This window comes from Cervus elaphus, chromosome 4, assembly GCF_910594005.1.
Source record: "Cervus elaphus chromosome 4, mCerEla1.1, whole genome shotgun sequence".
NCBI lineage: Eukaryota > Metazoa > Chordata > Mammalia > Artiodactyla > Cervidae > Cervus > Cervus elaphus.
The window spans coordinates 13,460,108-13,483,154 of NC_057818.1; the positions used below are offsets into that span (position 1 = coordinate 13,460,108).

The 23,047-nt window shown below is 56.6% G+C and overlaps 1 protein-coding gene across 1 annotated transcript; it reads left to right on the forward strand.

Annotated features, from left to right (window-relative positions):
• Window positions 1–437: 437 nt before the first annotated feature.
• Window positions 438–21,981, forward strand: IRF8 (interferon regulatory factor 8). Its single transcript, XM_043898223.1, has 9 exons — window positions 438–533; window positions 4,343–4,517; window positions 10,312–10,495; window positions 12,978–13,066; window positions 14,115–14,220; window positions 15,250–15,297; window positions 19,417–19,803; window positions 20,429–20,544; window positions 20,952–21,981. The coding sequence occupies exons 2-9, from the start codon at window positions 4,344–4,346 to the stop codon at window positions 21,126–21,128; spliced, it is 1,281 nt and encodes a 426-aa protein (XP_043754158.1). The 5' UTR covers window positions 438–533; window position 4,343; the 3' UTR covers window positions 21,129–21,981.
• The last annotated feature ends 1,066 nt before the right edge of the window (window positions 21,982–23,047 follow it).

Below are 23,047 nucleotides of genomic sequence, written 5' to 3' on the forward strand. Positions count from 1 at the left end.
CTTACCTCTGGACCCCCGCCACTCTAGCTTTGACCTGCGCTATCTGACCTCCCCTTCGGCCTCGATCTCGCCGTTTGACACCCTCCCTCCATCCCCCAACAGCCCTGACCTCCGCCATCTGACTTCCCGCCTCTGTCCTAACTGGCTTGACTTCCGCCATCTGGTACCCACCACCCGCCCTGACCTTGACCTGGGCCGTCGGACGCCCCCGCGGCCCTCGGGAATTCCTGCGGACACTCCCGGGACCCCCGGAGCGAACCCCGGAAGACGCCGGGACCACGGGCCGCCGACGCCTCCGCGCAAAGTGATTTCTCGGAAAGCCGAGCGCTTCGAAGAAGGCGGGCCCGGCGCGCCGCGCCCCGGGGGCGGCCCGTCCCGCCCTCCAGCACCCGTTGGCCGTCGCGGCCGTCGCTCCGCGCGCCGGGCCCGCCCCCGGCCTTAAATGTGCGCGGGCGCCGAGAGCAGAAGCGCATCTCCGGAGCTCCGCAGCGAACGTGGGAGCGGGGCGGTGGCGGCGGCGGCCCGTGGCGCAGGTGGGCTGCGTGCTGGGGGGCCTGGGGCGCGGACGGGGTCGGCGCCACTGGCGGGCTCCCGGCTCGGGGTGCGGCCCGGGGCGCAGTTGGGCTGCGTGCTGGGGACCCGGGGCGCGGACGGGCTGGCGGGCTCCGGGCTGGGGTTGCGGACGGCGACCGGGGGGCGCGGGCGGGCGGCGGGCATGGGGGCCGGGGTTCGGGAGCAGGGGCCCGGGGCACCGACGGCAGCGGGCTGCCGGGAGAGCCGCCGGCGGCGCAAGTGGGTGGCGGGCGCGGCCGGCGGCCGGGGAGGGCAGGGGTCGGGAGCGTGGCCGGCGGCGCAGGTGGATGGCGGGCGTGGGGCGCGGACGGCACCTGACGCCGAGGCCGCCCGCGTGCTCTCGCGGCCTGTTTTCTTCCGAATACAAACTGACCGTCCAGGTGCGGCTGCTTCCAGAGATTGGCCGGTGCTTTAAAATAACCTCGTTTTTCTCAAAATTTGGTTTTCTTTTGGAAAACTTTAGAATGGCGCATACAGAGAGGGGGAATATTGACCGATTATCGTAAGACTTGCTCCTTTTCCCGCTCAAATCCTGCTCTTGAAACAGGGCTGGAGTTCTGACAGTGAAACTGCCCCCCCGCGCAGAGCAGCCGCGCGAGTGGGGTTAGAGTGTGAAGCGGGGCGGACAGGAGTTTTTAATTCTGGTTGATGACAGTTAAGACGTCTGAGTGTGGCTTTTGCTTCTATCGTATCCCAGTCGTTCCTAGCAAGAAAGTCTGCTAAGGGGTCACAGCTGAAAGAGCTCTGTGGTGTAACTTGAGCTACAGGGCAAAGGGCAGGCTCTCTAAGGTGAGGTGTGCTCCTTGCTCAGAGCGTGGATGGAAGCTAGAAATTGAATTTTCCAGAGTTTTCAGCTACCCCCACCCCCAAATTTATGAAGGATGTAACACTTTTTTTTTTGAAACCCAAATTAGGAGCCAGTCTTTTTGGAGACAATTCTTTTGGATTATGTCAGGTTCCCACCTGAATTGGAGGAGTTTAGGCATTTCAGTGGGTTTCCCCAGTGGCTCAGATGGTAAAGAATCTGCCTATAGTGCTGGAGACCTGGGTTCGATCCCGGGGGTGGGGGTGGGGTGGGGGAGATCCCATGGACAAGGGAATGGTAAGCCATTCCAGTATTCTTGCCTGGAGAATCTCATGGACAGAGGAGCCTGGTGGGCAACAGTCCATGGGGTCACAAAGAGTAGGACACGACTGAGTGACTACACAGGTGCACACACAGGCATTTCAGCAAGATTGGGGCTAGAAGGAGAAATGGCTTTAATGGTTTTGGTCTTCCTGGCATCCAGGGCAAAAGACCAGGCGCCCTGAGAGGCGTGGGGAAGGCAAGTGTCCTGCACCTCTACCACCTCCAGACCCTTCCTGGAGTCCACGTGGGGTGGGCCCAGGGCAGCCTCTTATCACCTCCTGCCTGGGAAGCCTGGCCCCTGGCTGATTTGCAGAGATGCAGATTAGCTTCAGATAGGACTTGGCCTGTAAGGAGAATTATTACCTAAAAATCGAGGAAGAGGGAGTCATCAACATGTGACTGCACCTATAAATGTCTCCTGGCTCGGCATTTGGTGGAGTTAATTGGTTAGTGTTCAGTAAATCGTTATGGATCACAGTGTAAGAGAATCATAGGCTTTGAATGCAGGGTTCTAATCTTGGGGTGGGTTTGGGGTATGTCAGTGACAATTGAGGTGAGCTGTCCACGTGCTGAGGTTCTCACTTGTAACCATGGTTTTTCGCCTCTGGGTGAGTGAAACCAGACCCTGCTGGGGGGTCTGGGGACCTGGGCCTCAGTTTTTCCTCTTTTGAAGGAAGGGGAGCTGGATTAGATGATTTCTAGAGTATTTGATGTTCTATGACTCACTCTTCCTCTCAGTGCCATTCTCTTTACTTTCTTTTTTCTTTTTCTTCTAGATCACCACGAGTTTGTTTTTTAACAGGTTTGGGGGTTATGGATCCATTAGAAATCCCGATGGGAAGGTGTTGAGCCACTTTTTAGAAAAATGCCCGCACAAAAACAAAGCTTTGCGTTTTATTTCAGGAGACTCCTGGAGCATGGACTCCAGTTTATGAACTTTGTACTAAGGGGGTGAGCAAAATGCTGCCAAGCGGGACCATCTCATTTAATCGAGAGATTAGCGAATTAACGCAGACCCCTGCTTCTCTCGTGTTTGAGCCCCTCTCGGCCTTCACCCAGCTCCTTCCTGGGGCGAGGGGAGCTGTTCCATCTCTCTTCTGGGAAAGCTCTGGGGAACCTCTGCCTGGCTAGGTTATTTTCTGGGGTGCGCGGTGGTGGCCTTTTGTTTCTCTCACCAGGTGTCCCTCCCAAGTCTCTCCCTTTTTGCTTACAAGCACGAGGGGCTGTAATCAAATTCTGGGACTTTGAGATCCATTGTCTCTGCAGATGAGGAGAGCTTCAGAGAGAGATGGCCAAGTGGCTTTCCTGAGGTCTAGTTAGAGAAGAGCCTTCACTGGGGTCTAGGGTTTCAGAATTGAAGTCCACTTCCCATGTCACTTGCTTCACTCCTGTAAATCCACAAGCAGGCAGCTGGAGTTTACTGGATGAAAAGGTTTCAGGTGGCACTCAGGGGCCTGCACCCCCTCCTACCCGGGACCCCGTCTCCAACCGCAGAGCCACCTGTGGGGTGGCTGGAGTGTCTAAAACACATGCTTCTTGCTTTACTGGCCCAAGTGGCTCTGGATGTGACCATGTTCTTAGGGACAGTATGTCTTGTCACTGCTGATTGTTTCAAACTGTTTGGCCTGAAGAGGTCACATTTTAATCGGAAGAATTGAAATGCTGGGGTTTTTTTTTTTGGGTGGGCGTCTGTCCAACAGCCTGGGGGATTTCCAGCCTGTTCTTGTAACTGTGGGCTGTGAGTCGGCATGGCAGGGCTGCTTTCTCTCTGTGCCATCAGGAAGCTGCCCACTTTGCAGGAATCTTCCTCTCCACCACGTCTCTGGGTGCCCTGGGTGGCGAGGCCCCGGTTGGTCATGAGTTCCAGTAAAGAAAGTTGGGGCAGTTAATACAAGATGTCCTATTCAGTGACATTCTTCTGAGGTCCAGGTGCTGTGTGGGCTGCTGTCCACTGGTCCCCTGAGACCCCACCACGATGACGCCAGGTGCCTGAGGTTACCCTGGTGTGTCAGAGAGCATTGGTGACGATCCAGGGTCACCCAGCTGACAGGTGGTGGGACTCAAATGGGGCCCCAGCCCTGTCCCATTCCCAGAGCAGCCGTGAAGGGCACTCTAGATGGGACAGACAGCTTTATGGACTTCTCTTTCTCCGAGAGCGCAAATGTCACATTTGCTCACGCACCTTGTTCCAGCCGAGCATTAATAGAATTGGCTCTCAGAGTGACGGATGGCTCATTGAGGGAGCCTGAAAAGGTGAAAGTGACTTCCCCCACCATGTGCTAAAAATGGAGTGATGAGTGATGCCCTCAGGTGCAGCTGTTTGCGTGAAACGGAGCAGGGTGAGAGCTGGGGCGAGCGCAGCCATAGCCTTGCTTGGACCCACATCTGGCCGAGGCACGGCTGCAGACTTCCCAGGGAGCTTTCGGTTTCCGATGGGGTCGGAGGTCCTGGAGCCAGGCGAGTCATCTTCTCATTGCACGTGGCCTGAGTTCCTGGATCCCTGGGTTTCCCCGAGCCCGCACCTGTGTTGGGATCCTCTGACTTTTCCTGTTAGTGGTTCCTGGCTGTTGAGTACCTGGAGCGCTGCGAACAGCCAGAGCGTGCTTGTAAGTTTCACAGGATGTGTTTTCTTTTCCCAAGGATGTGTGACCGGAACGGTGGCCGGCGGCTGCGGCAGTGGCTGATTGAGCAGATCGACAGCACCATGTACCCGGGGCTGATCTGGGAGAACGACGAGAAGACCATGTTCCGGATCCCCTGGAAACATGCCGGCAAGCAGGACTACAACCAGGAAGTGGACGCCTCCATCTTCAAGGTAGAGACCCGGCCCCCAGGGACCCCACAGAGCTGTCGAGTGATTGATGTCTTTCTTCTTTCCTTGAAAATGAACCCAGTTGTTTTTTTTTTTAAAAAGATACTGATTTGGCTGCATCAGGTCTTAGTTGCGGCAGGCAAGGTCTTTGATTGCGGCACACTGACTCTGGTCATCCCTGCGGACTTATTCCCTGCAGCAGGTGAGGTCCGAGTTCCCCGACCAGGGATCGAACCCATGTTCCCCGAATTGCAAGGCAGATTCTTAACCACTGGACCACAAGGGAAGTCTTGCTCCAGTTTCTTAAAACAAATGTTGATTGAACATGTTGAAATGTTGCTGAACACGTCTCAGAAAAAACACAGTAGGTGACTTCACGTCTGTTGAATGATTTAACCACTTTCAAGGTCAGTTCTCTATAGCTGGCATTTTCCTATAAGAAACCAAGGACACTTTTCTTCTGCGCTGCCATTGTCTTTGCATGGTGGTTTAGTCGCGAAAGTCGTATCCGACTCTTGCGACCCCATGGACTGTAGCCCACCAGGCTCCTCCGTCTGTGAGATTTCCCAGGCAGGAGTGGGTTGCTGTTTCTCGTTCCAGGGGCTTCCTGACTCGGGGATTGAACCTGGGTCTCCTGAACTTCAGGCGGGTTCTTTACCGATTGAGCCGCTAGGGAAACTTTTGCATGAGGATTAGCAAACTCAGAGGGAACATGCTTCTTTCAGACTAAGACCTTTCCCCCGTGGTCTGCCACCTAAATTCCACTTACAGTTCTCGGAAAGGTTTAATTCTTCATTCTTTCATAGTTTCTACTTCTGTTTGGCAGTGGAGGGTCAACTTAGATGAGAGACACCATCTGTCATGACTTCCGGGGCAGGTCATGTGGGTGTCCTGAACCTGCAGCAGATGTCTAAAAATAGCCCACTTCCCTTGAGAATTGTCTGTTCCCCTGAGCCTGGAGCGACCTGCTGGTTAGTTCCACAGTGCGCGTCGTGACGGCAGCATCAGGCTGAGCCTTCGTCCTGCGCCAGGCGCGGCTCTAGTGCTGTTTCCCGTCAAATACTCCTGTGCAGTTGGCGCTGTTCCTGTCCTTGCTCTGTGGAGGCTCCACGAGGAGGAGTGACTTGTCCAAGGCCTTCCCACTCCTAGGTGATGGAGGCAGCATTTGAATCCAGATTCCCAACCCCCGGCCATATCCGTCACCTAGATCCAGGCAGAGGAGCTGGGGCTGCCCAGCTCTGTAGCCCAGCCAGGTCGTCAGGGTCACCTGTGGGCTCCTCTGAGACTCCAGAAGTGCGGGCTTCATCCTCCCCGAACACCAGGAGTTTTGGAGCCCAGGTCAAGGTGCGCCCAGGCCTTCCTGTTTGCTACGAGACTTATAGCTGATCTGACTTGAAATCCAGGTTACAAACTTGCTGCCATGTGTGGTTGTGGACATTTGGGGGAGTTCGGGGAGGGGAGGTTGAGTGAGTGCAGAGGAGCGGGGAGGGCCAGAGCCAGACCCCTATGGGCGTGAATGATGGGAGCAAAGGCCTGTAGGACCCCAGGGCAGCCCCAGACTTTTACCGGGAATGAGTGTCCCCAACACAACCAAAATAAGAGATCATGCCTCAGGCCCAAAGCAGAGCGCCAGTGGGTCATCGAGGGCTCAGGAGGCATTTCAGTCCTTCACGGCTTCGCTTGGTGTCTGCGGGGGGGCGCTGTGCGTCTTAGTGGTTCTCTTCCAGGTCAGAGCTCTTTGGTGGTCTGATGCCAGTTGCTGGTCCCTCCAAGAAAAGTGGGCGCGTGTGGGCATTCTGCGCTTACCTTCAGGGCCCCTAGCGGTTTGGACCTCTGGCAGGTATCTTCCCCGGGGTCCCAGGTCGGGAGCCTGGGTGCCGCTGCTGCCTCCAGTCTTCTTGGTGGTGTTGTGGGTGCTTTTCTCGGAGAAGCTTTCGGCTTTGGTGTCACAGCAAACACCCTTGGGAATGGCTCCGTCTGAATTTTAATACTGCCCACTGTCCCTGGTCTAGCCAGTGTGGTGGGAGTTCTAGATCACAGCTGGCCATGAGCCAGGGCTTTGGTACCGTGGGCACCTGGGGCTGGTGCGTTGCTTGTTTGGGTCTGTCTTATGCACCTAAGGGTGTCAGCAGCACCCTGGCCTTCCCCGGCCGGATGCCAGTAGCTTCCCCATCCCGCCATGAGCCAGACAGGCCCCTGATAATGCCAGGTGCCCCCTGCGGGCACACTCTGGCTCCCCATGGAGAACCCCTCTATGAGCTGGCCGAGACCAGGACAAACAGGTTGAAGTGCAGGCGTGGGGGGCCGAGGGCACAGTTGCCAGCTGACCATCAGTCAGACCACCTCGGGAGGCCAGCGGGGGCGGGCCCAGTGGCTGCAGAGCCTGGCTTGTGGCTTGTCTCGGGGATGCAGGCCTCTGGCTTCCCCTGCTCCCTGCGTGAGCGCTGCTCCGGGGGGTAATGAAATCGAGCCCCAGATTTATACGTCTTATGCAATGCTCTTCATGGCCGTTTCAACAGCGTTGAGAAAAATGTGTAAGATTCCCAATGTTTCCGTTGATTACGCAGTCGCTTAGTGTGGCAATCTGAGATGAGTCTACAATCTCGGCAGGAATGGGGGCGGGAGGGAGCTGGGTGCCCACCCAGAGTTGGGCGGCCCCCCGGAGGGTGATGGCCCAGGCTGGTGGGTGCAAGATGGTGGAGGGACCTGTCTGGCCCGTCCCTGACTTGCACTCAGTTCATCCTCCAAGGGGTGCTTCTCTGCCAGGTCCATGAGCAGAACTTGGCTGTTGGAAGATGCCAACAGTCAGGCCTTGAGCCGTCCTGGGAGTTTTCTGGTTAAGTAGAGAGCTTTCTGTTTCAAACATTTATTATGAGTTAAGAGGAAAAATGAGCCTGTGTTCCGGCCTTAGTCATGGGTCATAAGAAGCCACTTATACCGGAGGACCCCTCATTGTCTGCAGGTGTCGTTCTGAGATCAGCCTCGTGGTGTGGACCAGAGATAGGAGAGTGAATCATGAACCACATCAGCTCATTCTCCGCCATCCCTGACTGTACTGATGAGGCCCTGGTAGCAGGTCACACTTACCTTTAAAAAAGTACTTTTGCTTCCTTTGCATAAAGTTGAGGGGGAAGATCTAGTTAACTGAGGGTGGTGGTGGTTTAGTTGCTCAGTCACGTCTGAGTCTGTGACCCCATGGACTGCAGCACGCCAGGCTTCCCTGTCCTTCACCATCTCCTGGAGTTTGCTCAAACTCATGTCCAGAACTGAGGGTCGTGATTTACTAATTCTTCTGCCATTGACCAGGCTTTGTGACAGGCCTGAATAAGTTAGAACCTATGGAGTAGCAGGTATTTCAAATTCAGTAGGCCTTTGAGAAAAAAAAAAATATCACGTTTGATTTTTAAAGCACAAGATGAGACGATGATGTTGTTGTTCTTTTAAATTTTGTTGAAGTGTGGTTGATTGACAGTGTTTCGTCAGTTTCTATTGCACAGTGAGGTGACTGAGTTACATGTGTATATACACTCTTCACATTCTCTCCCGTTAAGGCCTGTCTTGGGATGTTGAGTAGAGGTCCCTGCGCTCTACGGTAGGACTTTGTTTATCCGTCCTGTCTGTCGTAGTTCGCATCTGCTCAGCGCAGCCTCCCAGTCACCCGCTCCATCCCGTCCCGCTTGGCACCCACACGTTGTTCCCTGAGACAGTGTGTTAAGCTGGGGGGGGCTGGAGGTGCTGGGTTTAGCGCTGGCTGCCGATGAGCACACAGCAGCACGGGGGGAGGCCTTGGCTCCACAGACCTCAGATCACCGTTCTGTCTAGTGTCCTGAGAGGTCACCCAGCTGAGGTGGGTGACGTTTTCCAGGCAGAGAGGGCTCAGGGCAGGCTGGCATGCAGGCGCCTGATGCCAGCCTAGTGCTTGTCCTGACACGGGGACCCCTGCTTTGCTCTGTGGGTGCCCTGGATTTCCCGTGGGGACGAGCGCCCACGGCAGTGCCCTGCAGGCTCTGGATACACCCCAGCTGTCCTGATACGGCCCCCAAATCCACGCTCTTCCAGCCCCATTTGTGATGTGGATTAACCAGCTCAGTGGTTCTCAAATGAGGCTGTGTGTGAGGCGTGATGTTATTTCCCTGGGGACACAGCGGGGAGCGGGGGTGCTGCTGGCATGGAGGAGGCCAGGGATGCTGCGGGAAGTCCCTGCCACCCCAGGATGCCCCACCACGAAGAGTGATCCAGCCCCAGTGTCAGTAACGCCAGGTGGAGAGACTCGGATGTAATACAGTATGAATTTAAAGTTACTGTTCAGCATGTACAGAGTTTACTCTTCAATTTCTATGAAAAAAAAAATGCATTGTGATGCAGTTAATAAACGAGAAGGATTGGAAACCCTTTACTTTCACAGAGGGGAGTCCTGTGTCTCTGAGAGGAGGGAGGGACTGCTCACGCTCTCTAGTAGGATGCGGGGTGCTTGTTCGGTCTCTCCCCCTGGGGCAGGGCTGTAGACCCCACACTCAGGGAGGGCATCGGCAGGGAGACAGTGCAGGCACTGACCACCAGGGAAAAATCTAGGACTGTTTTAAATGGGGATGTGACTCAGGGGTGTTAAGAGGTTTTTGGAAGTGTGGCCTCCTAGCCGCCTAAGTCAGAATCCCCAGGACGCTGGCTAAAGGTGCAGGTTCCCAGAGGTAACCCACACAGTGAAGGAAACTCTGGAGGTGAAGGCCCTGGAATCCGCATCGGAAAGAGCTTCCCTGGGAACTGGGTGTGCATTGAGGTCAGAAACACCTGCTGCTTGCTGGAGTGAAATTCCTTGGAAGTCAGAACAGCTGGTTTCCAGTTCCAGACCGGATCACCTTGGGAAAGCGAGCTTTCAGGATTGCATTCTCCTGAGTGGGGGCTGAGAATCCTCTCTGATTTGTCCCTTCAGGCGGGAAGGATGTCTGATTTTACCTGACGCTAAGTGTTAACCTGACAGTAGTGACCTCCCAGTCAGTGTGTCTGTATCCAATTTTGAGATCTAAAAACCTGCCCATCCACATGTTAATTTTTTTAAAAAATACTTCTCCAGTTTACATGTTGACTTAAAGTTTCCACCTTCGAATTTCTGGTCTCACTTGAGATTCTAAGGTTTGGAGAGGTCAGAAGACAGAGCTGTGAAGAAACCCACAGAGAGGGAAAACACTTCTTTGCATCTTAAAGAGTTCCCTGGGGAGTGGAAGGGGAGAGAGGGGGCGGGGAGGGTTAGACCAAACCCCAAAATGCAGAACCACATTTCTGTCACAAGTAGCAGGGCACATTGAGACTTTTTGCAGATGTTCCCTTTTCAGGCTGAGTTTTAGCTCGAGGGTGATTTGAAAAAGCAACTAAATTCTTTTTTGTTTTGAACATTCTAGTGGAACCCCAGGCAACTGCAGCTTCCTCAGTGTGCCCCTAATCTTGGGTTCCTCGGGTCCCGGAGAGGGTATGCGGGAGGCAGAGCCACGCCGTGTGTGTATGTCTGTGTGTGTGTGTGTGTTCTCACTTCTGTCAAAGCAGGTGGTGTGACTGGCGTCTCTGGGGTCTCTGAGCATGTGTGTGTGTGCGCGCGCGCGCGTGTGTGTCTTCTCACTTCTGTCAAAGCAGGTGGTGTGACTGGCGTCTCTGGGGTCTCCGAGCCCTGAAATTCCTTGGCTGAGCGTGGCTGGCACAGGAGGACTTCCGGGGGGTGGGCAGAGCAGGTCCTGCCTGTGGTCGGTTCTGGGTGTGCCGTCCCGGGGCCAGCTGCGTGTTTCATGTGTTTCTTTTTTTCCTTCAGGCCTGGGCCGTTTTTAAAGGGAAGTTTAAGGAAGGGGACAAGGCCGAGCCAGCCACGTGGAAGACGAGGCTACGCTGCGCTTTGAACAAGAGTCCAGATTTTGAGGAAGTGACAGACCGGTCCCAGCTGGACATCTCTGAGCCGTATAAAGTTTACCGCATTGTCCCCGAGGAGGAGCAGAAATGTAAGCGTCCTTTCTTTATGGGCACTCGGCCTGACAGAGGCCGCCTGGGTCTGGGATCCGAGTGGCCGCCCACGGGGTCCAGCTAAACAAATAGCTCTCCCCCTTGTGTCAGCAGAGGTGGAGGTCTCTTTCTGCTGACCTCACCCACCATCTGCTGACTGACGGGGCAGCCTCTGGTGGGTGAGGTGGGGAGACGGGGCGGCCTCTGGTGAGGGGCTGGCTGACCGTAGGACCAGGAGCACGTGCTGGGGCCTCCCTGGGGTCCAGCAACCATCCTGGATGGGAGCAAGGCTCCCCCGATGTGTGGATGAGGGATCCCTTCTGTTTCGCAGAGCAGGCTAGGAGAGAGGAGGCTGGGCAGAGAAGGGACGGCTGATAGGGGCTGAGGGCAAGGTTCTGGAATGAATTTGCACATGGCACACTGCTGGCTTCAGGGCTGGAGACTGGACAGGCTTCTAGATGCTGGGTCCTGATGGCCGATGGGAACCGCAGGATGTGATAATTCCTACAGTCTCCTCCGCTCTAAAGCCCCAGGAGAGCAATTGTGAGGCGACTGCAGCAGAATAGCCAAAGCCAGCCTTACAACACGGCCCTGCTTCCCACGCGCTGCTCCGGGCAGACGCCACTAATCCATCAGGGTGTCTCCGGTCCGGCCTCAGTCGTTTCCACGGTGCTGTGCTCTGTGGCCGCTCCAGGTCAGAGCTGGCCCAGCGGGATGCAGCCTCATTAGCATCCAGGGTGTAAAACATTCTTCTAACACCGATTTTCTTAGCCTCTGATGTTGCAGTTAGTCTTGGCACAGCGTCCTTTTGTCCTTAGCCACTTACTTAGTCGTTCAGTCATGCCAGCTGGGAAGAAGTTGAACCCTCAAACTACCTAGGGCAGGGCAGAAATTCAGAACTTCTGAGGGAGCTCTTAGCACTGCAGGGAGGTTGGAAATGTTGATGTGTAGTTTTTACAAAGTTAAAAATAGAGACTGTCACAAATACCGGGTTGAGCAAGAAGTTCTTTCGGGTTTCCCCACGAGATCCTATGGTAAAGCCCAAACGAACGTTTTGGCCAACTCAGTATCTGGGGAGCCTGGGTCAGAGAGGTGCTGAGCCAGTTAACGAGGGTGCGCACGTGGCCAGAAGTCTTGCTGGACAACACGCGATGCTGCGGCCCACAGTCAGTGACAGGCAGGGGGTGGAGCCGAAACTGCGTATCCTGCCAGGCCCTGGTTGGCGGTGATCTCTTCTACTGATCATTTGTAGCTTATTGTCTGTAAATTAACACCCAGCTCTACTGAGTCTGAACCCTCATCAATAATCAGCAGTAAGTCAGACAGACTGACCTTCCCCTGGGGGATCCGCTGGCCTCCCCTCAGGGGGACACCTCTCAGCGAAGACTCTGGGAGGCTCTCTTCCCAGTTTACTTACCAGTTTGGGATCATTTTTCATCATCATGGAGTAAACTGTGACTTGAAGGAATAGGGAAGTTTCTCTAATCCCCCGCCCCCGGGGTCAGCCAGGCTCGACTGGGCAGGTGACCCTGGTGTGTTTATAGCCCAGAGTACAGCCAGCATCACCTGCAGGGTGGATGTTACAGAAGCAGGGTTCTCAGGGGCCGGGGAGCCGTGCATTTGCATAGGGTCTAGGTGGGCGCGCTCTCCTCTCTACCCCAGTGGTTTGCTGGCTGCCCTAGGGGTGCCCCACCTGCCCCCTGCTTCCCCCATCAGCAGCTTCCAAGTGAATTCCCGAATCTGTCAAAATGGTATCAAAAAAGTTCAGCCCTGGTGAAACAATGGGTTGATTCTCCAGATGACTAGGACCGCCGAATTCCAGCAAACCAGTGTTTGTTGGTCATAATACGTTTCACATGGACAGGTGTAATGAGGCGAGTTTCTGGCCCAGGAAGCGGCCTGGTGATGGAGGGAGAAACTAGCCCGATCCAGAGTGGTTGTCGTGGGAACACTGGTGCGCCTGTAGAAGGTCCCTGCTGCTGGCGGGTTCCAGCCTGGGCACCCTTGAGCCTATGGTGCTCTGCGTGTGTGCACACAGATGCACACGTGTATATTTGGAAAGGCCAAAAAGGGATTTCCTGCCCATTGACTTTAAAAAAAGACTCCAACCTGCACACACATTTGCCAGGAAATCTTTGCGTGTCTTCAGATGCCCCAGCTTGTAACTATGAGCCCTGCTGGGTGTGGAGCAGACCGGATATGAGCTCGCTTTAGATCTAGGCAGACAGAAGGAAGAGACGGAAGCCCTGCCTCGGCCCTCTGGGTGCTGGGCACAGCAGTGGCCAGCTGCTCTTAGAGCCAGCTGGTCAGATGACCGGAGCAGCATGGGAAGACCCGTGCTCGGCCTTTCACCAACCAGAGAAAGACACAGACTGACTTCTGTTTCTTTCAGCCTAGCCTTAGGAAACCGCTGCCTGTGGCCTTGGTGACGGCTGTGACGCCTCAGTGCCGTCTATCACGCGCTTGTCCGTTTTTCCATAGGCAAATTAGGTGTGGCGGCCCCGGGCTGTGTGAGCGAGGCCGTGGAGATGGAGTGTGGGCGCTCCGAGATCGACGAGCTGATCAAGGAGGTGAGCGGGCCAGCGTGTCCAGGGCATCGGGGAGAGTGGCGCCTCCCGAGTGCCCTGCTCAGGCTGTCACCCCAGCCAGGATGGGACGGGAGGGCCTGGCCTTGCCCGCTTGTCAGTGCCTGCACCTCATATTCCGTCCTTTGTCCCGAGGGCTGGGGCCCAGCTGCCTCTGCGCATCCACCGAGTCCCCCCCACCCCCAACCCTGGCTCAAGACTCGTCAAGTCTTGAACATTTTGGATGGCACTGTATATCACCTGGCCTTTTTTAGGCAGGCTGCAGTGGGGGAAAAATAATAATAAAAAGCTTCCCTTGCTGCTGTGGGCTGGGTTCATGACACGGATTACCCACCAGCCCTCACGCGGCTTGGTCCCTGTCGTGTGAGTGCAGGTCTTAGTCCTCAAGAAGCTGCAGAGCCGTCTAACCAGGCTTATTAGGATTGTGCATAAGATCGCAGTTCACAGGTTGTAAGGAAAGGCTTCCCGGGGTCTCCTTAAGCAAAACACATGGGTTTTGAATACTAATTATAGCTGCCTTTAGCTCCTTAGCTCTCTCTCTATGGCCATTGCAAGGCCGACACTGCCTAGCTAAAGTAATCCCACGCAGCTCTTGTAGAAGGTGGTGTAGGTGGTCTAGCAGTTCTCAGAACCCGCAGGGCAGTGACAGAACCTTCTGGAGAAGCTTGAAGGCAGAGGAGGCAGGTAACCAAGTGCAGCCTCCTCTGGGCTGTCCTTCCTGGAGGTGACAGCCATCACGTCTCTGGGGGGCGGCTGGAGTGTGGCAGACTGTCCAGCATCACTGCGGGCTCTTCCCGTAGCATCAGGGCAGCCGGGTGACTAGGCTCATGGCTGTTGCAGCAGGCAGTTCCTTGTATGAGGCCCGTGAGAAGGTGAGGGCCCCGCAGAGGCTAGTGGTTCGGTCACGTGCTGTGATCGCTCAGCCTGGTGGGTTTATCATCTTGGGTCTTCCCTTCCTCTCGTGCAATGGAGGTGATGGTGTGGGTCTAGTTAAGACTGGAAGCCCAGTGACAGCCACGCTCTCCTCTCGCAGCCTCCTGTGGATGACTACATGGGGATGGTCAAGAGGAGCCCCTCGCCGCCTGAGGCCTGCCGGAGCCAGCTCCTCCCAGACTGGTGGATGCAGCAACCCAGTGCAGGTGAGGGCAGGAGCCCCGCACCGTGGGGCAGATGTGCCCTGACGGTCATTGGTCTTTATGCTTTGCTGCTGGGGGCGGGTGGGCAGCGGGGCAGCCGTGATTCCTGTTTTCCTGAAGGTGACTGCGCCCAGAGAACTGTTGTGGCTTCAGACCCCATGGGCAGAGCCTGGCCACAACTAGGCCCCCACTTGCCACTGTCCCCCGGAAGGCACTGTGTCCTTCCTGTAGGAGGTGGCGCTCCCCACTGGGCTCCTGGGGAGAGTGGCCGGAAGAGCAGGACACCACAGGGAGGTCGTGGCTCTCGGCCATGGGGGCAGTAGGTCCGTCAGGTCAGTCTCTTGTGACATTGAGGCCTCGGAGTCGGGGATGGCCCAGCATGTCTGAGACAGAGAGAGCACAGAGCCTGGGTTTGAAGCCTGTGCCGGGGGCTGCATGCCTGCCTTGAGCCCCCTTTTACTGGATATAAAGCAGAGACACCGGGACCGGCTCCCAGGGTTGTGAGGCTGGACTGTGGCCTCTGCCCTCTGGTTAGCACCTGATGCCCCGTCCTGCTCCTTGAAGCGACCCTCCTCCCGCGGGCACGGGCCCCTCTGCCTCCTCCCTCACCTTTCTGTCCCCCGTCCCTGGTGGTAGACCGGGAGGTGACCGTTGGCCCAGCGGCCTGAGGTGGCCAGGCTTCGGGGCCTGAGCTGCAGCAACACGCCCAGGGAACCCTCGAGCCCCGGGCTGCCCTCTGAGATCAGGCTGGGGTGGGGGCTGCAGTCCAGCAGTGGTTTCGGAGCAGACCCCCTGGGTGGGAAGGAAGTGTGGCCCCACCGTGTCACCGGTCTGCAGTCCCACAGGACAGAGGGAGTCTCTTCCATGCTGGGCGGGTTGCGGTCCGGTTTTCTGAAACCTGGTCGCTGTGCTGGACGGGAGAACACTCGGCACAGCAGAGGCCCATGGCAGGGCCCGGGGAGCGCGTGGGGCCCCTAGAGGAACCTGGAGGAACGCGGGGCTGCGTCTGACGCTGCTTGCTTTCTTCGCCAGGCCTGCCGCTGGTGCCGGGGTACAGCGCCTATGACGCCCACCACTCAGGTAGGGGAGCTCGGGGCAGGGTGGGGGCATGGGGGGGATGGGGCTGCACGTTCTTTGAAGACAGAGCTCTCAGGACCAGTGGGGGCCCTGAGGGTTGTGAATGAGCGCGATCTGGTGTCGGAGGTGTGGAGCCTGGCTCCTCCTCCTCACTGTTGGGGAGTGAGCGACCGGCCTCTCAGGGCCTGTTCTTGGGTCGGACCCACAGACAGAGCCACAGAGCTCACAACAGGCGAGATCCTGCAGGAGGAAGGGTGTGGGGACTCGGTGAGCCCAGGTGGACTGAGCGAAGCGTCGGCGCCTCGGGCTCCTCCTCCGTGAAGTAGGAACAGTCATGACAGCCCCTTCAGCAGCGCCTTGAGGGCTGGTGTGTTACTGCAGCTTTCTAGCCCGTCGCTGGTGTCAGGCTCCTGTACCGACACACCGTCTCCCACACTTACGATGATGACACTGGAAATGGCGGTGGTGGATGTCACCGCATGCGGTGTCCGGCTGGGCGCCGGGATCCACGCCGCTCATCACTGTGCCACCTCTGGGCAGGTGCCGCTACTGCTCCCCCAGCACAGGCTTGGAGGCCCCAGGTACCCCGGCCGGGCTGCCGCCCTGGGCCGTCCCGTCTGCTCCCATCCCCGCGGGCAGAGGTGGCCTGTGCCGCGTGGTTGTCTAGTTGTGCTGGGGTTGTGGACTGTGGCCTCACAGTGTGGATTCACACTCAGGCTCAGTGGTAGCATCTTCAGGGCGGAGGAAGGTGCTGTCTTCCCCAGCAGCTGCCCGGCTCTGTGAGAAGCAAGCAGCCTGGCTCCTCCAGACAGACCATGGGACGTCAGGGCTGTGGGTCTCGGGCTTCCAGTGCAGCGGAGGGAACGGGGCTTGGAGGGCAGAGTCTCGACCGTGACCCTCACCAGACGGGTGTATTTGGGGGAGTGGAGCTGGGTCTCCTCAGGCAGGAGGATAAGGGGAATGACCCCCCTGTCCTCAGAGCTCGTCACCATTGCCAGCAGCCTGCGAGTTGGGGGCGGTCAGGACTCAGCTTCACAGGAGGAACCAGGCTTAGAGGTTCAGTCTTCCGCCAGGGGTCCCACAGCCGGGGAAGCGGGGTTGGGGGTTCAGACCTGGGCATCTGTGCCCACCAGAGGCCATGTCCAGGGTAGCCTGCTGACCGGTGCTTCCCGGGCGGGGGAGTCACAGGCACAGGGCTGGGGGCCTGGGGGCGAGAAGACAGCCTGGGGAGGAAGTGCCCCGGGTGGTGCCGGAGCCGTCCAGCATGTGGGGAGACCCACAGCTATGGCCCAGCCAGGAAAGTCCACCCCCGCTCCTGCGGAGGTGGTGGACTTCGGTCCCTCTGCTGGGTTCACACACACACCCTGCTGGGTAAACAGGTCGTCGGGGTCCCCTGTCCTCAGCTCTGCAGGGAGGAGGCGTCGAGCGAGGCGGGCAGGGCGCAGTGGAGAGTGAGGGCCCCGCACCTCTGGGCGGCCCTGTGGAAACAGACACAGCTGGGCTTGCTTCCCCCACATTTTCTAGAGACGAGGGGTCTGGATTTCTGTGTGAAACCTTCCGTACAAAACGTGGGCAGCACACACGTGTTCACAGTGCCCCACTCTGCCGGTGGGTCCACACGCGCCTGTGTGCCCGCGTGCGCTGTGTCCGCGCGCTGGCTGGGGTCACGGGTGACGTCTGGAGCAGACGGTGCGGCGGACCCGGGGCGGCCTGCTGGGGAGGGCTGGGGCCAGGTCCCCACCTGGCAGTTGTGTGGTCAGGGCGAGCCCGTCTCCCGCCTGGAGGCTGGCGTGATGGCCTCGTCCTCGGGTGGGTGCGAGGACTCGGTGAGCGAGGCCGGAGCACGCATCTGGTGCAGCTGAGAGCAGGGCTGTGACGGGACTCGGCTGTCAGCTCCGTGTCATCCCAGTTCATGGAACCACCGCTGACCTGGTGCTCACTCATGCCAGACACACACACACACAGTCTCACGGCCCTCAGCCGCCTGGCGGGGCCGTCGTCTCCGCTTTGCTGACGGGGAGCCTGGGGCACAGAGCAGGGGACCCTCTGCCCCAGCCCCTGGCTGGGCCCCCGCGTCAGGAGGCCGGGTCCCAGGTCCCTGCTCCTGGCGTCTTTGCGCCACTGCCGTGGTCAGACTGTCCCCCCGCAGGGCCGTCCTCCGGGAGCAGGGCAGGGCTGTGGTGGGCTCCCCAGGGGCCATGCTGAGGCGCTTCTCCTCGGGGGCCCCTCTGTGGGGCGGGGGCGGATGCACGTCCTCGCTCAGGCCCTTCTGGGCCCCACGCCCTTCCCCCTGCCCCGGCCTCTCTGGAGCACCTGTGCGGCAGACGTTCACACGGTCAGAGGCGCTGGCGTGAGATAAGGCGGTGATGACAGGGCCAAGGGGCAGAGTGGTGACTATCTGGACTATTCTGTTCACTTGGGACAAAGGTCGGCGCTGCCCTGGAGGGGAGGGGGTGTCAGGTGTGCAGACGGGGCCCGGGGGGAGGGGATGAGACGTGGGCGCGGAGCTCCGGGGCTCAGTGTCCCCAAAAGTCAAGTAAATGAGGTGGACCAGGGCACCCGAAGACCCCAATAGTGTGTGATCCCGGATCCCACTGAGCTCCAGCGTGGGCAAGATGGCGCCTGCAGCCGCAGCGGGCAGCCTCACCGTCCGAGCAGGGGTTCCTTGCACAGAGCCCAGCGCGAGGGCCCACCTGGGCCCGGCAGGTGGCCGCCTGTGGGGCCGCCCCCGACAGTGGGGCAGGTGGTTGGTACACTGTGCACGCTCGGAGGCACAGCAGAGTCGGGCCATTCGCGGCTGGTGTGGCTCCACAGGCAGCCCTCGGCGGGGCTGGGGCACCAGGCCCATCGGTAGTGTGTGTGTGGTCCTTGTAGCAGATGCTGGGTGCTACTGTGTATTACAATAATACACAGGTCTTACACATGTATTAACAGGTCTTACCCGTTAATACACGGGTCTTAACATGCAGGTCCCTCTGGGGAAGGGGTTCCCTAGGATCTGATGCTCTGTTCACTCCCACCGCAGAGGTGCCCCAACCTTAGTCACTTGAGGCCCCACCTTTGCCATCTGTTTCCACATCAGGGTGTTGCCTAGGCTATTATCAATGTCTTGAGTTTTCTGTCAGTCAGTCTCACTTTTACAATTTAAACTTAAGTGGAGACCATCCATCGTTGCCTGTAAAATGGAACCAGTTCTGCTTGCTCTAAGTAGGAAGGCAGAGGCCACAGCAGATTCAGTGGAGCCCAGACCCTGCGGTGTTCGCACCCACGGCTCACGGCCTGTCTGGTCTGAGGGAGGTGGGCAGCATCGTTGAGATCCCTCAGCACCGCACTGGGGCTTTCTTCCTGAGGTGACCAGACACTGAGAGAATGCGGAAAGTGGGGATAATCTTTTCATTTATTAAATGCTGTCTCCACTCCCCCCGTCCCAACCCACCCTGGTAATCTTACGTGTGGCACGTTTTGGGAAACATTGACTTAAATTGAGTACTTTTCAAACTTCTTCCCAAGAATAGGTTTGGATGAAAGGTTTGAGATTCTTAATTGGAAATTCAGGCAACCCCAAAGCAACTGTGAATTTGTCAGGAAACAGATTACATCTTTGCTTTCCCTAACCTGGAAATCACATCTAGCATTTCCTTACATTACGAATGTGGGCAGTACTCTGTGTGTGTGTGTGTGTGCACATACATGTATACATTTTTATATATATATATGTATATACATGTGTACACGTTATGGTCTAACATTGCATGCTGTGTATATCAATGGTGTAGCAGTGCCTGTGAGGTGGAGCTGTTTTCCTAAGAAATTAACATGGTTGATCCTCAGCTGTGACTTGTAAATTATAGCAGTTAAGAGACAGAAGTGGGGTGGGGGGTACCACAGTATTAGTACTTTGACTGACTGGCTTCCTTGGTGATGCTCAGTATTTATTCATGCTTATAAAAACATTATTTCTAGAAGGGGTGCGTGAACTTCCCCAGAAAGTGAAGAGGCCCCAGGTGCACTGAGGGTCACCCCTCCCATCCTCCTGGGAAGGCAGACTTGGGACATGTGGGCACAGCAGGGATGGCACCCCCCTGCCCCCCACGGCCCCTGACCGTCCCCGTCTCCCCACAGCCTTCTCCCAGATGTTCATCAGCTTCTACTACGGGGGCAAGCTGGTGGGCCAGACCACCACCACGTGCCCCGAGGGCTGCCGCCTGTCGCTGGGCCAGCCCGGCCTTCCGGGCGGGAAGCTCTACGGGCCCGAGGGCCTGGAGCTGGTGCGCTTCCCGCCGGCTGACGCCATCCCCAGCGAGCGGCAGCGGCAGGTGACGCGGAAGCTGTTCGGGCATCTGGAACGCGGCGTCCTCCTGCATAGCAGCAGGCAGGGCGTGCTGGTCAAGCGGCTGTGCCAGGGCCGCGTGTTCTACAGCGGGAACGCTGCACCCGCCCGCGACCGGCCCAACAAGCTGGAGCGCGACGAGGTGGTCAGGGTCTTCGACACCAGCCAGTTCTTCCGAGGTCAGTGCCCACACATCTCCCTCCTGTCTGCGTCCGGGGTGGCAGGCTGGGGTGCCCCTGCCTTTGAGCCCTGCCGGTTCTCCCCAAGCCATCCAGGCCCCTCCTTCCCGACCTCCACGTCTGGAGGGGGTGCTGCTGGGGGAGGATCAAGGCACTGAGTGCCTCGCCTGCTGCTGTGGGCTGTCCCCTCGCCGGGGAGCTGGGAGGAAGTCTCAGGCCCCGCCTTGGGCCTGTGGGTCAGAACCCACATCTTGGCAACAAGGCCCCCAGGGGCCATGTCCACATCCTGAGACACGCTGACCTTGTACATGCAGCGTGGGAGTGCTGCCTGGGGCTGCCGCTGTCTGTGAGGCGGGTGGTTAGGTTCCCACTGCAGGAGCTCCCCCTGGAAGCTCAGGCCGGATGCTCACTCACTGGGGTCCTGAGGCTGCCGGCCGGTCCCCAGAGCCCCGATCTCTCTGTAGCAGCAGCGGCCGCCAGATGCCTCCTAGGGAGCTTTCTAGAGACGGAACCTGGAAGGGTGGGCGGGCGTAGGTGCAAGAGCCCTGACTCCATCTGGCTCAGGGGGTGTGCGGCCGGGCTTCACCACACCCCTCGCCTCCCCCGACCCCTGCCCCATCCACAGAGCTGCAGCAGTTCTACAACAGCCAGAACCGGCTGCCCGACAGCAGGGTGGTGCTGTGCTTCGGAGAGGAGTTTCCGGACACGACCCCGCTGCGCTCCAAGCTCATCCTCGTCCAGGTGAGCGGGGCGGGGACGGGCACTCACGTGTGAGCAGGCCTGGGTGAGACCCCAAGTGGGCAAGCGGATCCTCCTCACTTCGGAACTATCTTCCCAGATTCTAGGACTCTCAAAATCTACGTGGTTTCCACTCTTAGTTTTTAAAAACTCAAAACCACTTTTTCAGAAAGAGTCCTTAAGTCTAGGCGACAGATCAGGGTGTTCCCAGCCCTGGTGAGCTCTAGTCAGAAGTGAACCCCACGGGTGGAATTGGGGGCCCTGGCTCGCCAGCCTGGGACACTGCCGGGAGGGTATAGCATGCTCTCTGGGGGTCCCAGAGGTTCTGGGTGACAGCTCTGGGCGGGATGTGCAGAGAGCAGCCCTCCCCCAACCCCGCTTCGTCTCTGACTCGTGCGCTGATGTCCCAGGTGGAGCAGCTGTACGTCCGGCAGCTGGTAGAAGAAGCAGGGAAGGGCTGTGGCCCCGGCTCCTTGATGCAGGCCCCCGAGGAGCCCCCACCAGACCAGGTCTTCCGGATGTTTCCAGAGATCTGTGCCTCCCACCAGAGACCTTTCTTCAGAGAAAATCAACAGATCACAGTTTAAGTCTCCAGGGCACCGCTGCCTACCCACCCCCCTCAGTTAGAATCTCATTATTACAATTACTGTCGGATGTGAAGCCCCCTGGCCTGGGGTGGAGGGCTTCACCCTGCTCTTTGTTTGGTAAGGGCGTCCTGAGGACCTGACGGGGAACAGCACCGTGCCCACTTCTGTCACTCAGGTAGAAGCATCGAAACTCAACCAGATGCTCTGGATGCTGAGCTGTGCCCTGCGGTTAGGACATTCTTTGCTCCATTTCCCTCTGATCATCGTTAGTTGCTATGACTCTTTCAGCATTTGGGGCTACCTGATGTTTCCAGAGACCTAGCGTTCAGTTTTACTAGCAGGTAGCTGTTTCCAGGACAGAATTCCTGGAAAAGCAGAAGACCGCTTTTGTTTTTATCTTTGGTTAGAGCTAGAGTTAGGATTCCATGTGCTTGATTCAGTGAAGTGTCTCTTTACCTTTTAAGCATGTTGATAGGATTTAAAAACACCTGGATACCAGCCTACCTTTCAAAAGTGAAAGCAGAACTCCTGGCTCTTTAGAAGAAAGCATGTTTGTCCTAGAATTTGGTGTCAGGCGTGCATTTCCCTGCCAGGTGAGCTGGTGTTTCCATCTTCAGACGGTGAAGACTTCCCTCTTGGGCCTTTGTTGCCAGGAAGCTTAGAGCTGAATTTATTTTTCATTTCTGTAATTAAATCATCCAATATATGTCTCCTTCATTCTCAGTGGTTTTGACCTATTTTAAAAATATTTGTACTTTTCATTATCTTTTTTAAATTAATGGTCCTATTGTAAACTGTCTTGAATCTTTTTTATATAAAGTGGGCAAGATATAAACCACAAGTTCAAAAATAACTGTGGATGGAACAGACTTTTTGTTTGTGCCTTTGATTCAGTCAACCCATTTGTGGGCCAGGGGCGTGAGATGTGTGGGGGCAGCTCGGGGACTTTGGATGGGATGTATCCGCTTCTCACCACAACGCTGGTCCCCTGGCCCTAGTACTGCCTGGGATCAGTGATGACCCTGCTCAGCATCGAGAGAAGGGAACCCTCCTACACTGTTGGGAACGTACCTCAGGGCAGCCACTATGGAGAACAGTGCAGAGGTTCCTTAAAACACTAAAATAGGGCTCTCAATATCCTGCAGTCCCACTCCTGGGCGTGTATCCAAACAAAGCTCTACTTTGAAGAGATCCACATACCGCTATAGTCGTAGCAGTATTCACAACAGCCAAGACATGGAAGCAGCCTAAGTGTCCCATCAGCAGCTACATGGGTAAGAAGGTGTGATAATATATATACTTATATATGCACACACAGTGGGACATTAGTCATAGAAAAGGAAGGAAATAAGGCCATTTGCAGCAACATGGACGAGCCTAGAGATTACTAAGTAGAGAAAGATAAACACCACATGATACCACTTATATGTGAAATCTAAAATATGACACAATTGAATTTGTCACCAAAGCAGAAAGAGACTCACAGACACACTGACTTGTGGTTGGCAGTGATGAGGGGGAGGGACAGAGCTTGGGGTTAGTGGACGGAAACTTTTATACAGAATATATAAACGAGGTCCTACTGTACAACACAAGGAACTGTATTCAACAAGAATAGGAAGAAATAGACACGTAACTGAAGCAGTTGTACAGCAAAAGTTAACAAATGCCAGTCAGCTATACTTTTTAATAAGATTAAGCAAAATTTAAAAAAAATGTCCCATTGGCTAATAAATTAAAAAAATTCTCACTAGCTAGCTCTTTTACATATGAGAATTTGCTATTTGACACAGAAAGCTCAAATCCAGTGCTCTGTGACCACCCAGAGGGGTGGGAGGTGGGATGGAGGTTTAAGAGGGAGGGGACATATGTATACCTGGGGCTGATTCATGTTGTTAGATGGCAGAAACCAATACAAC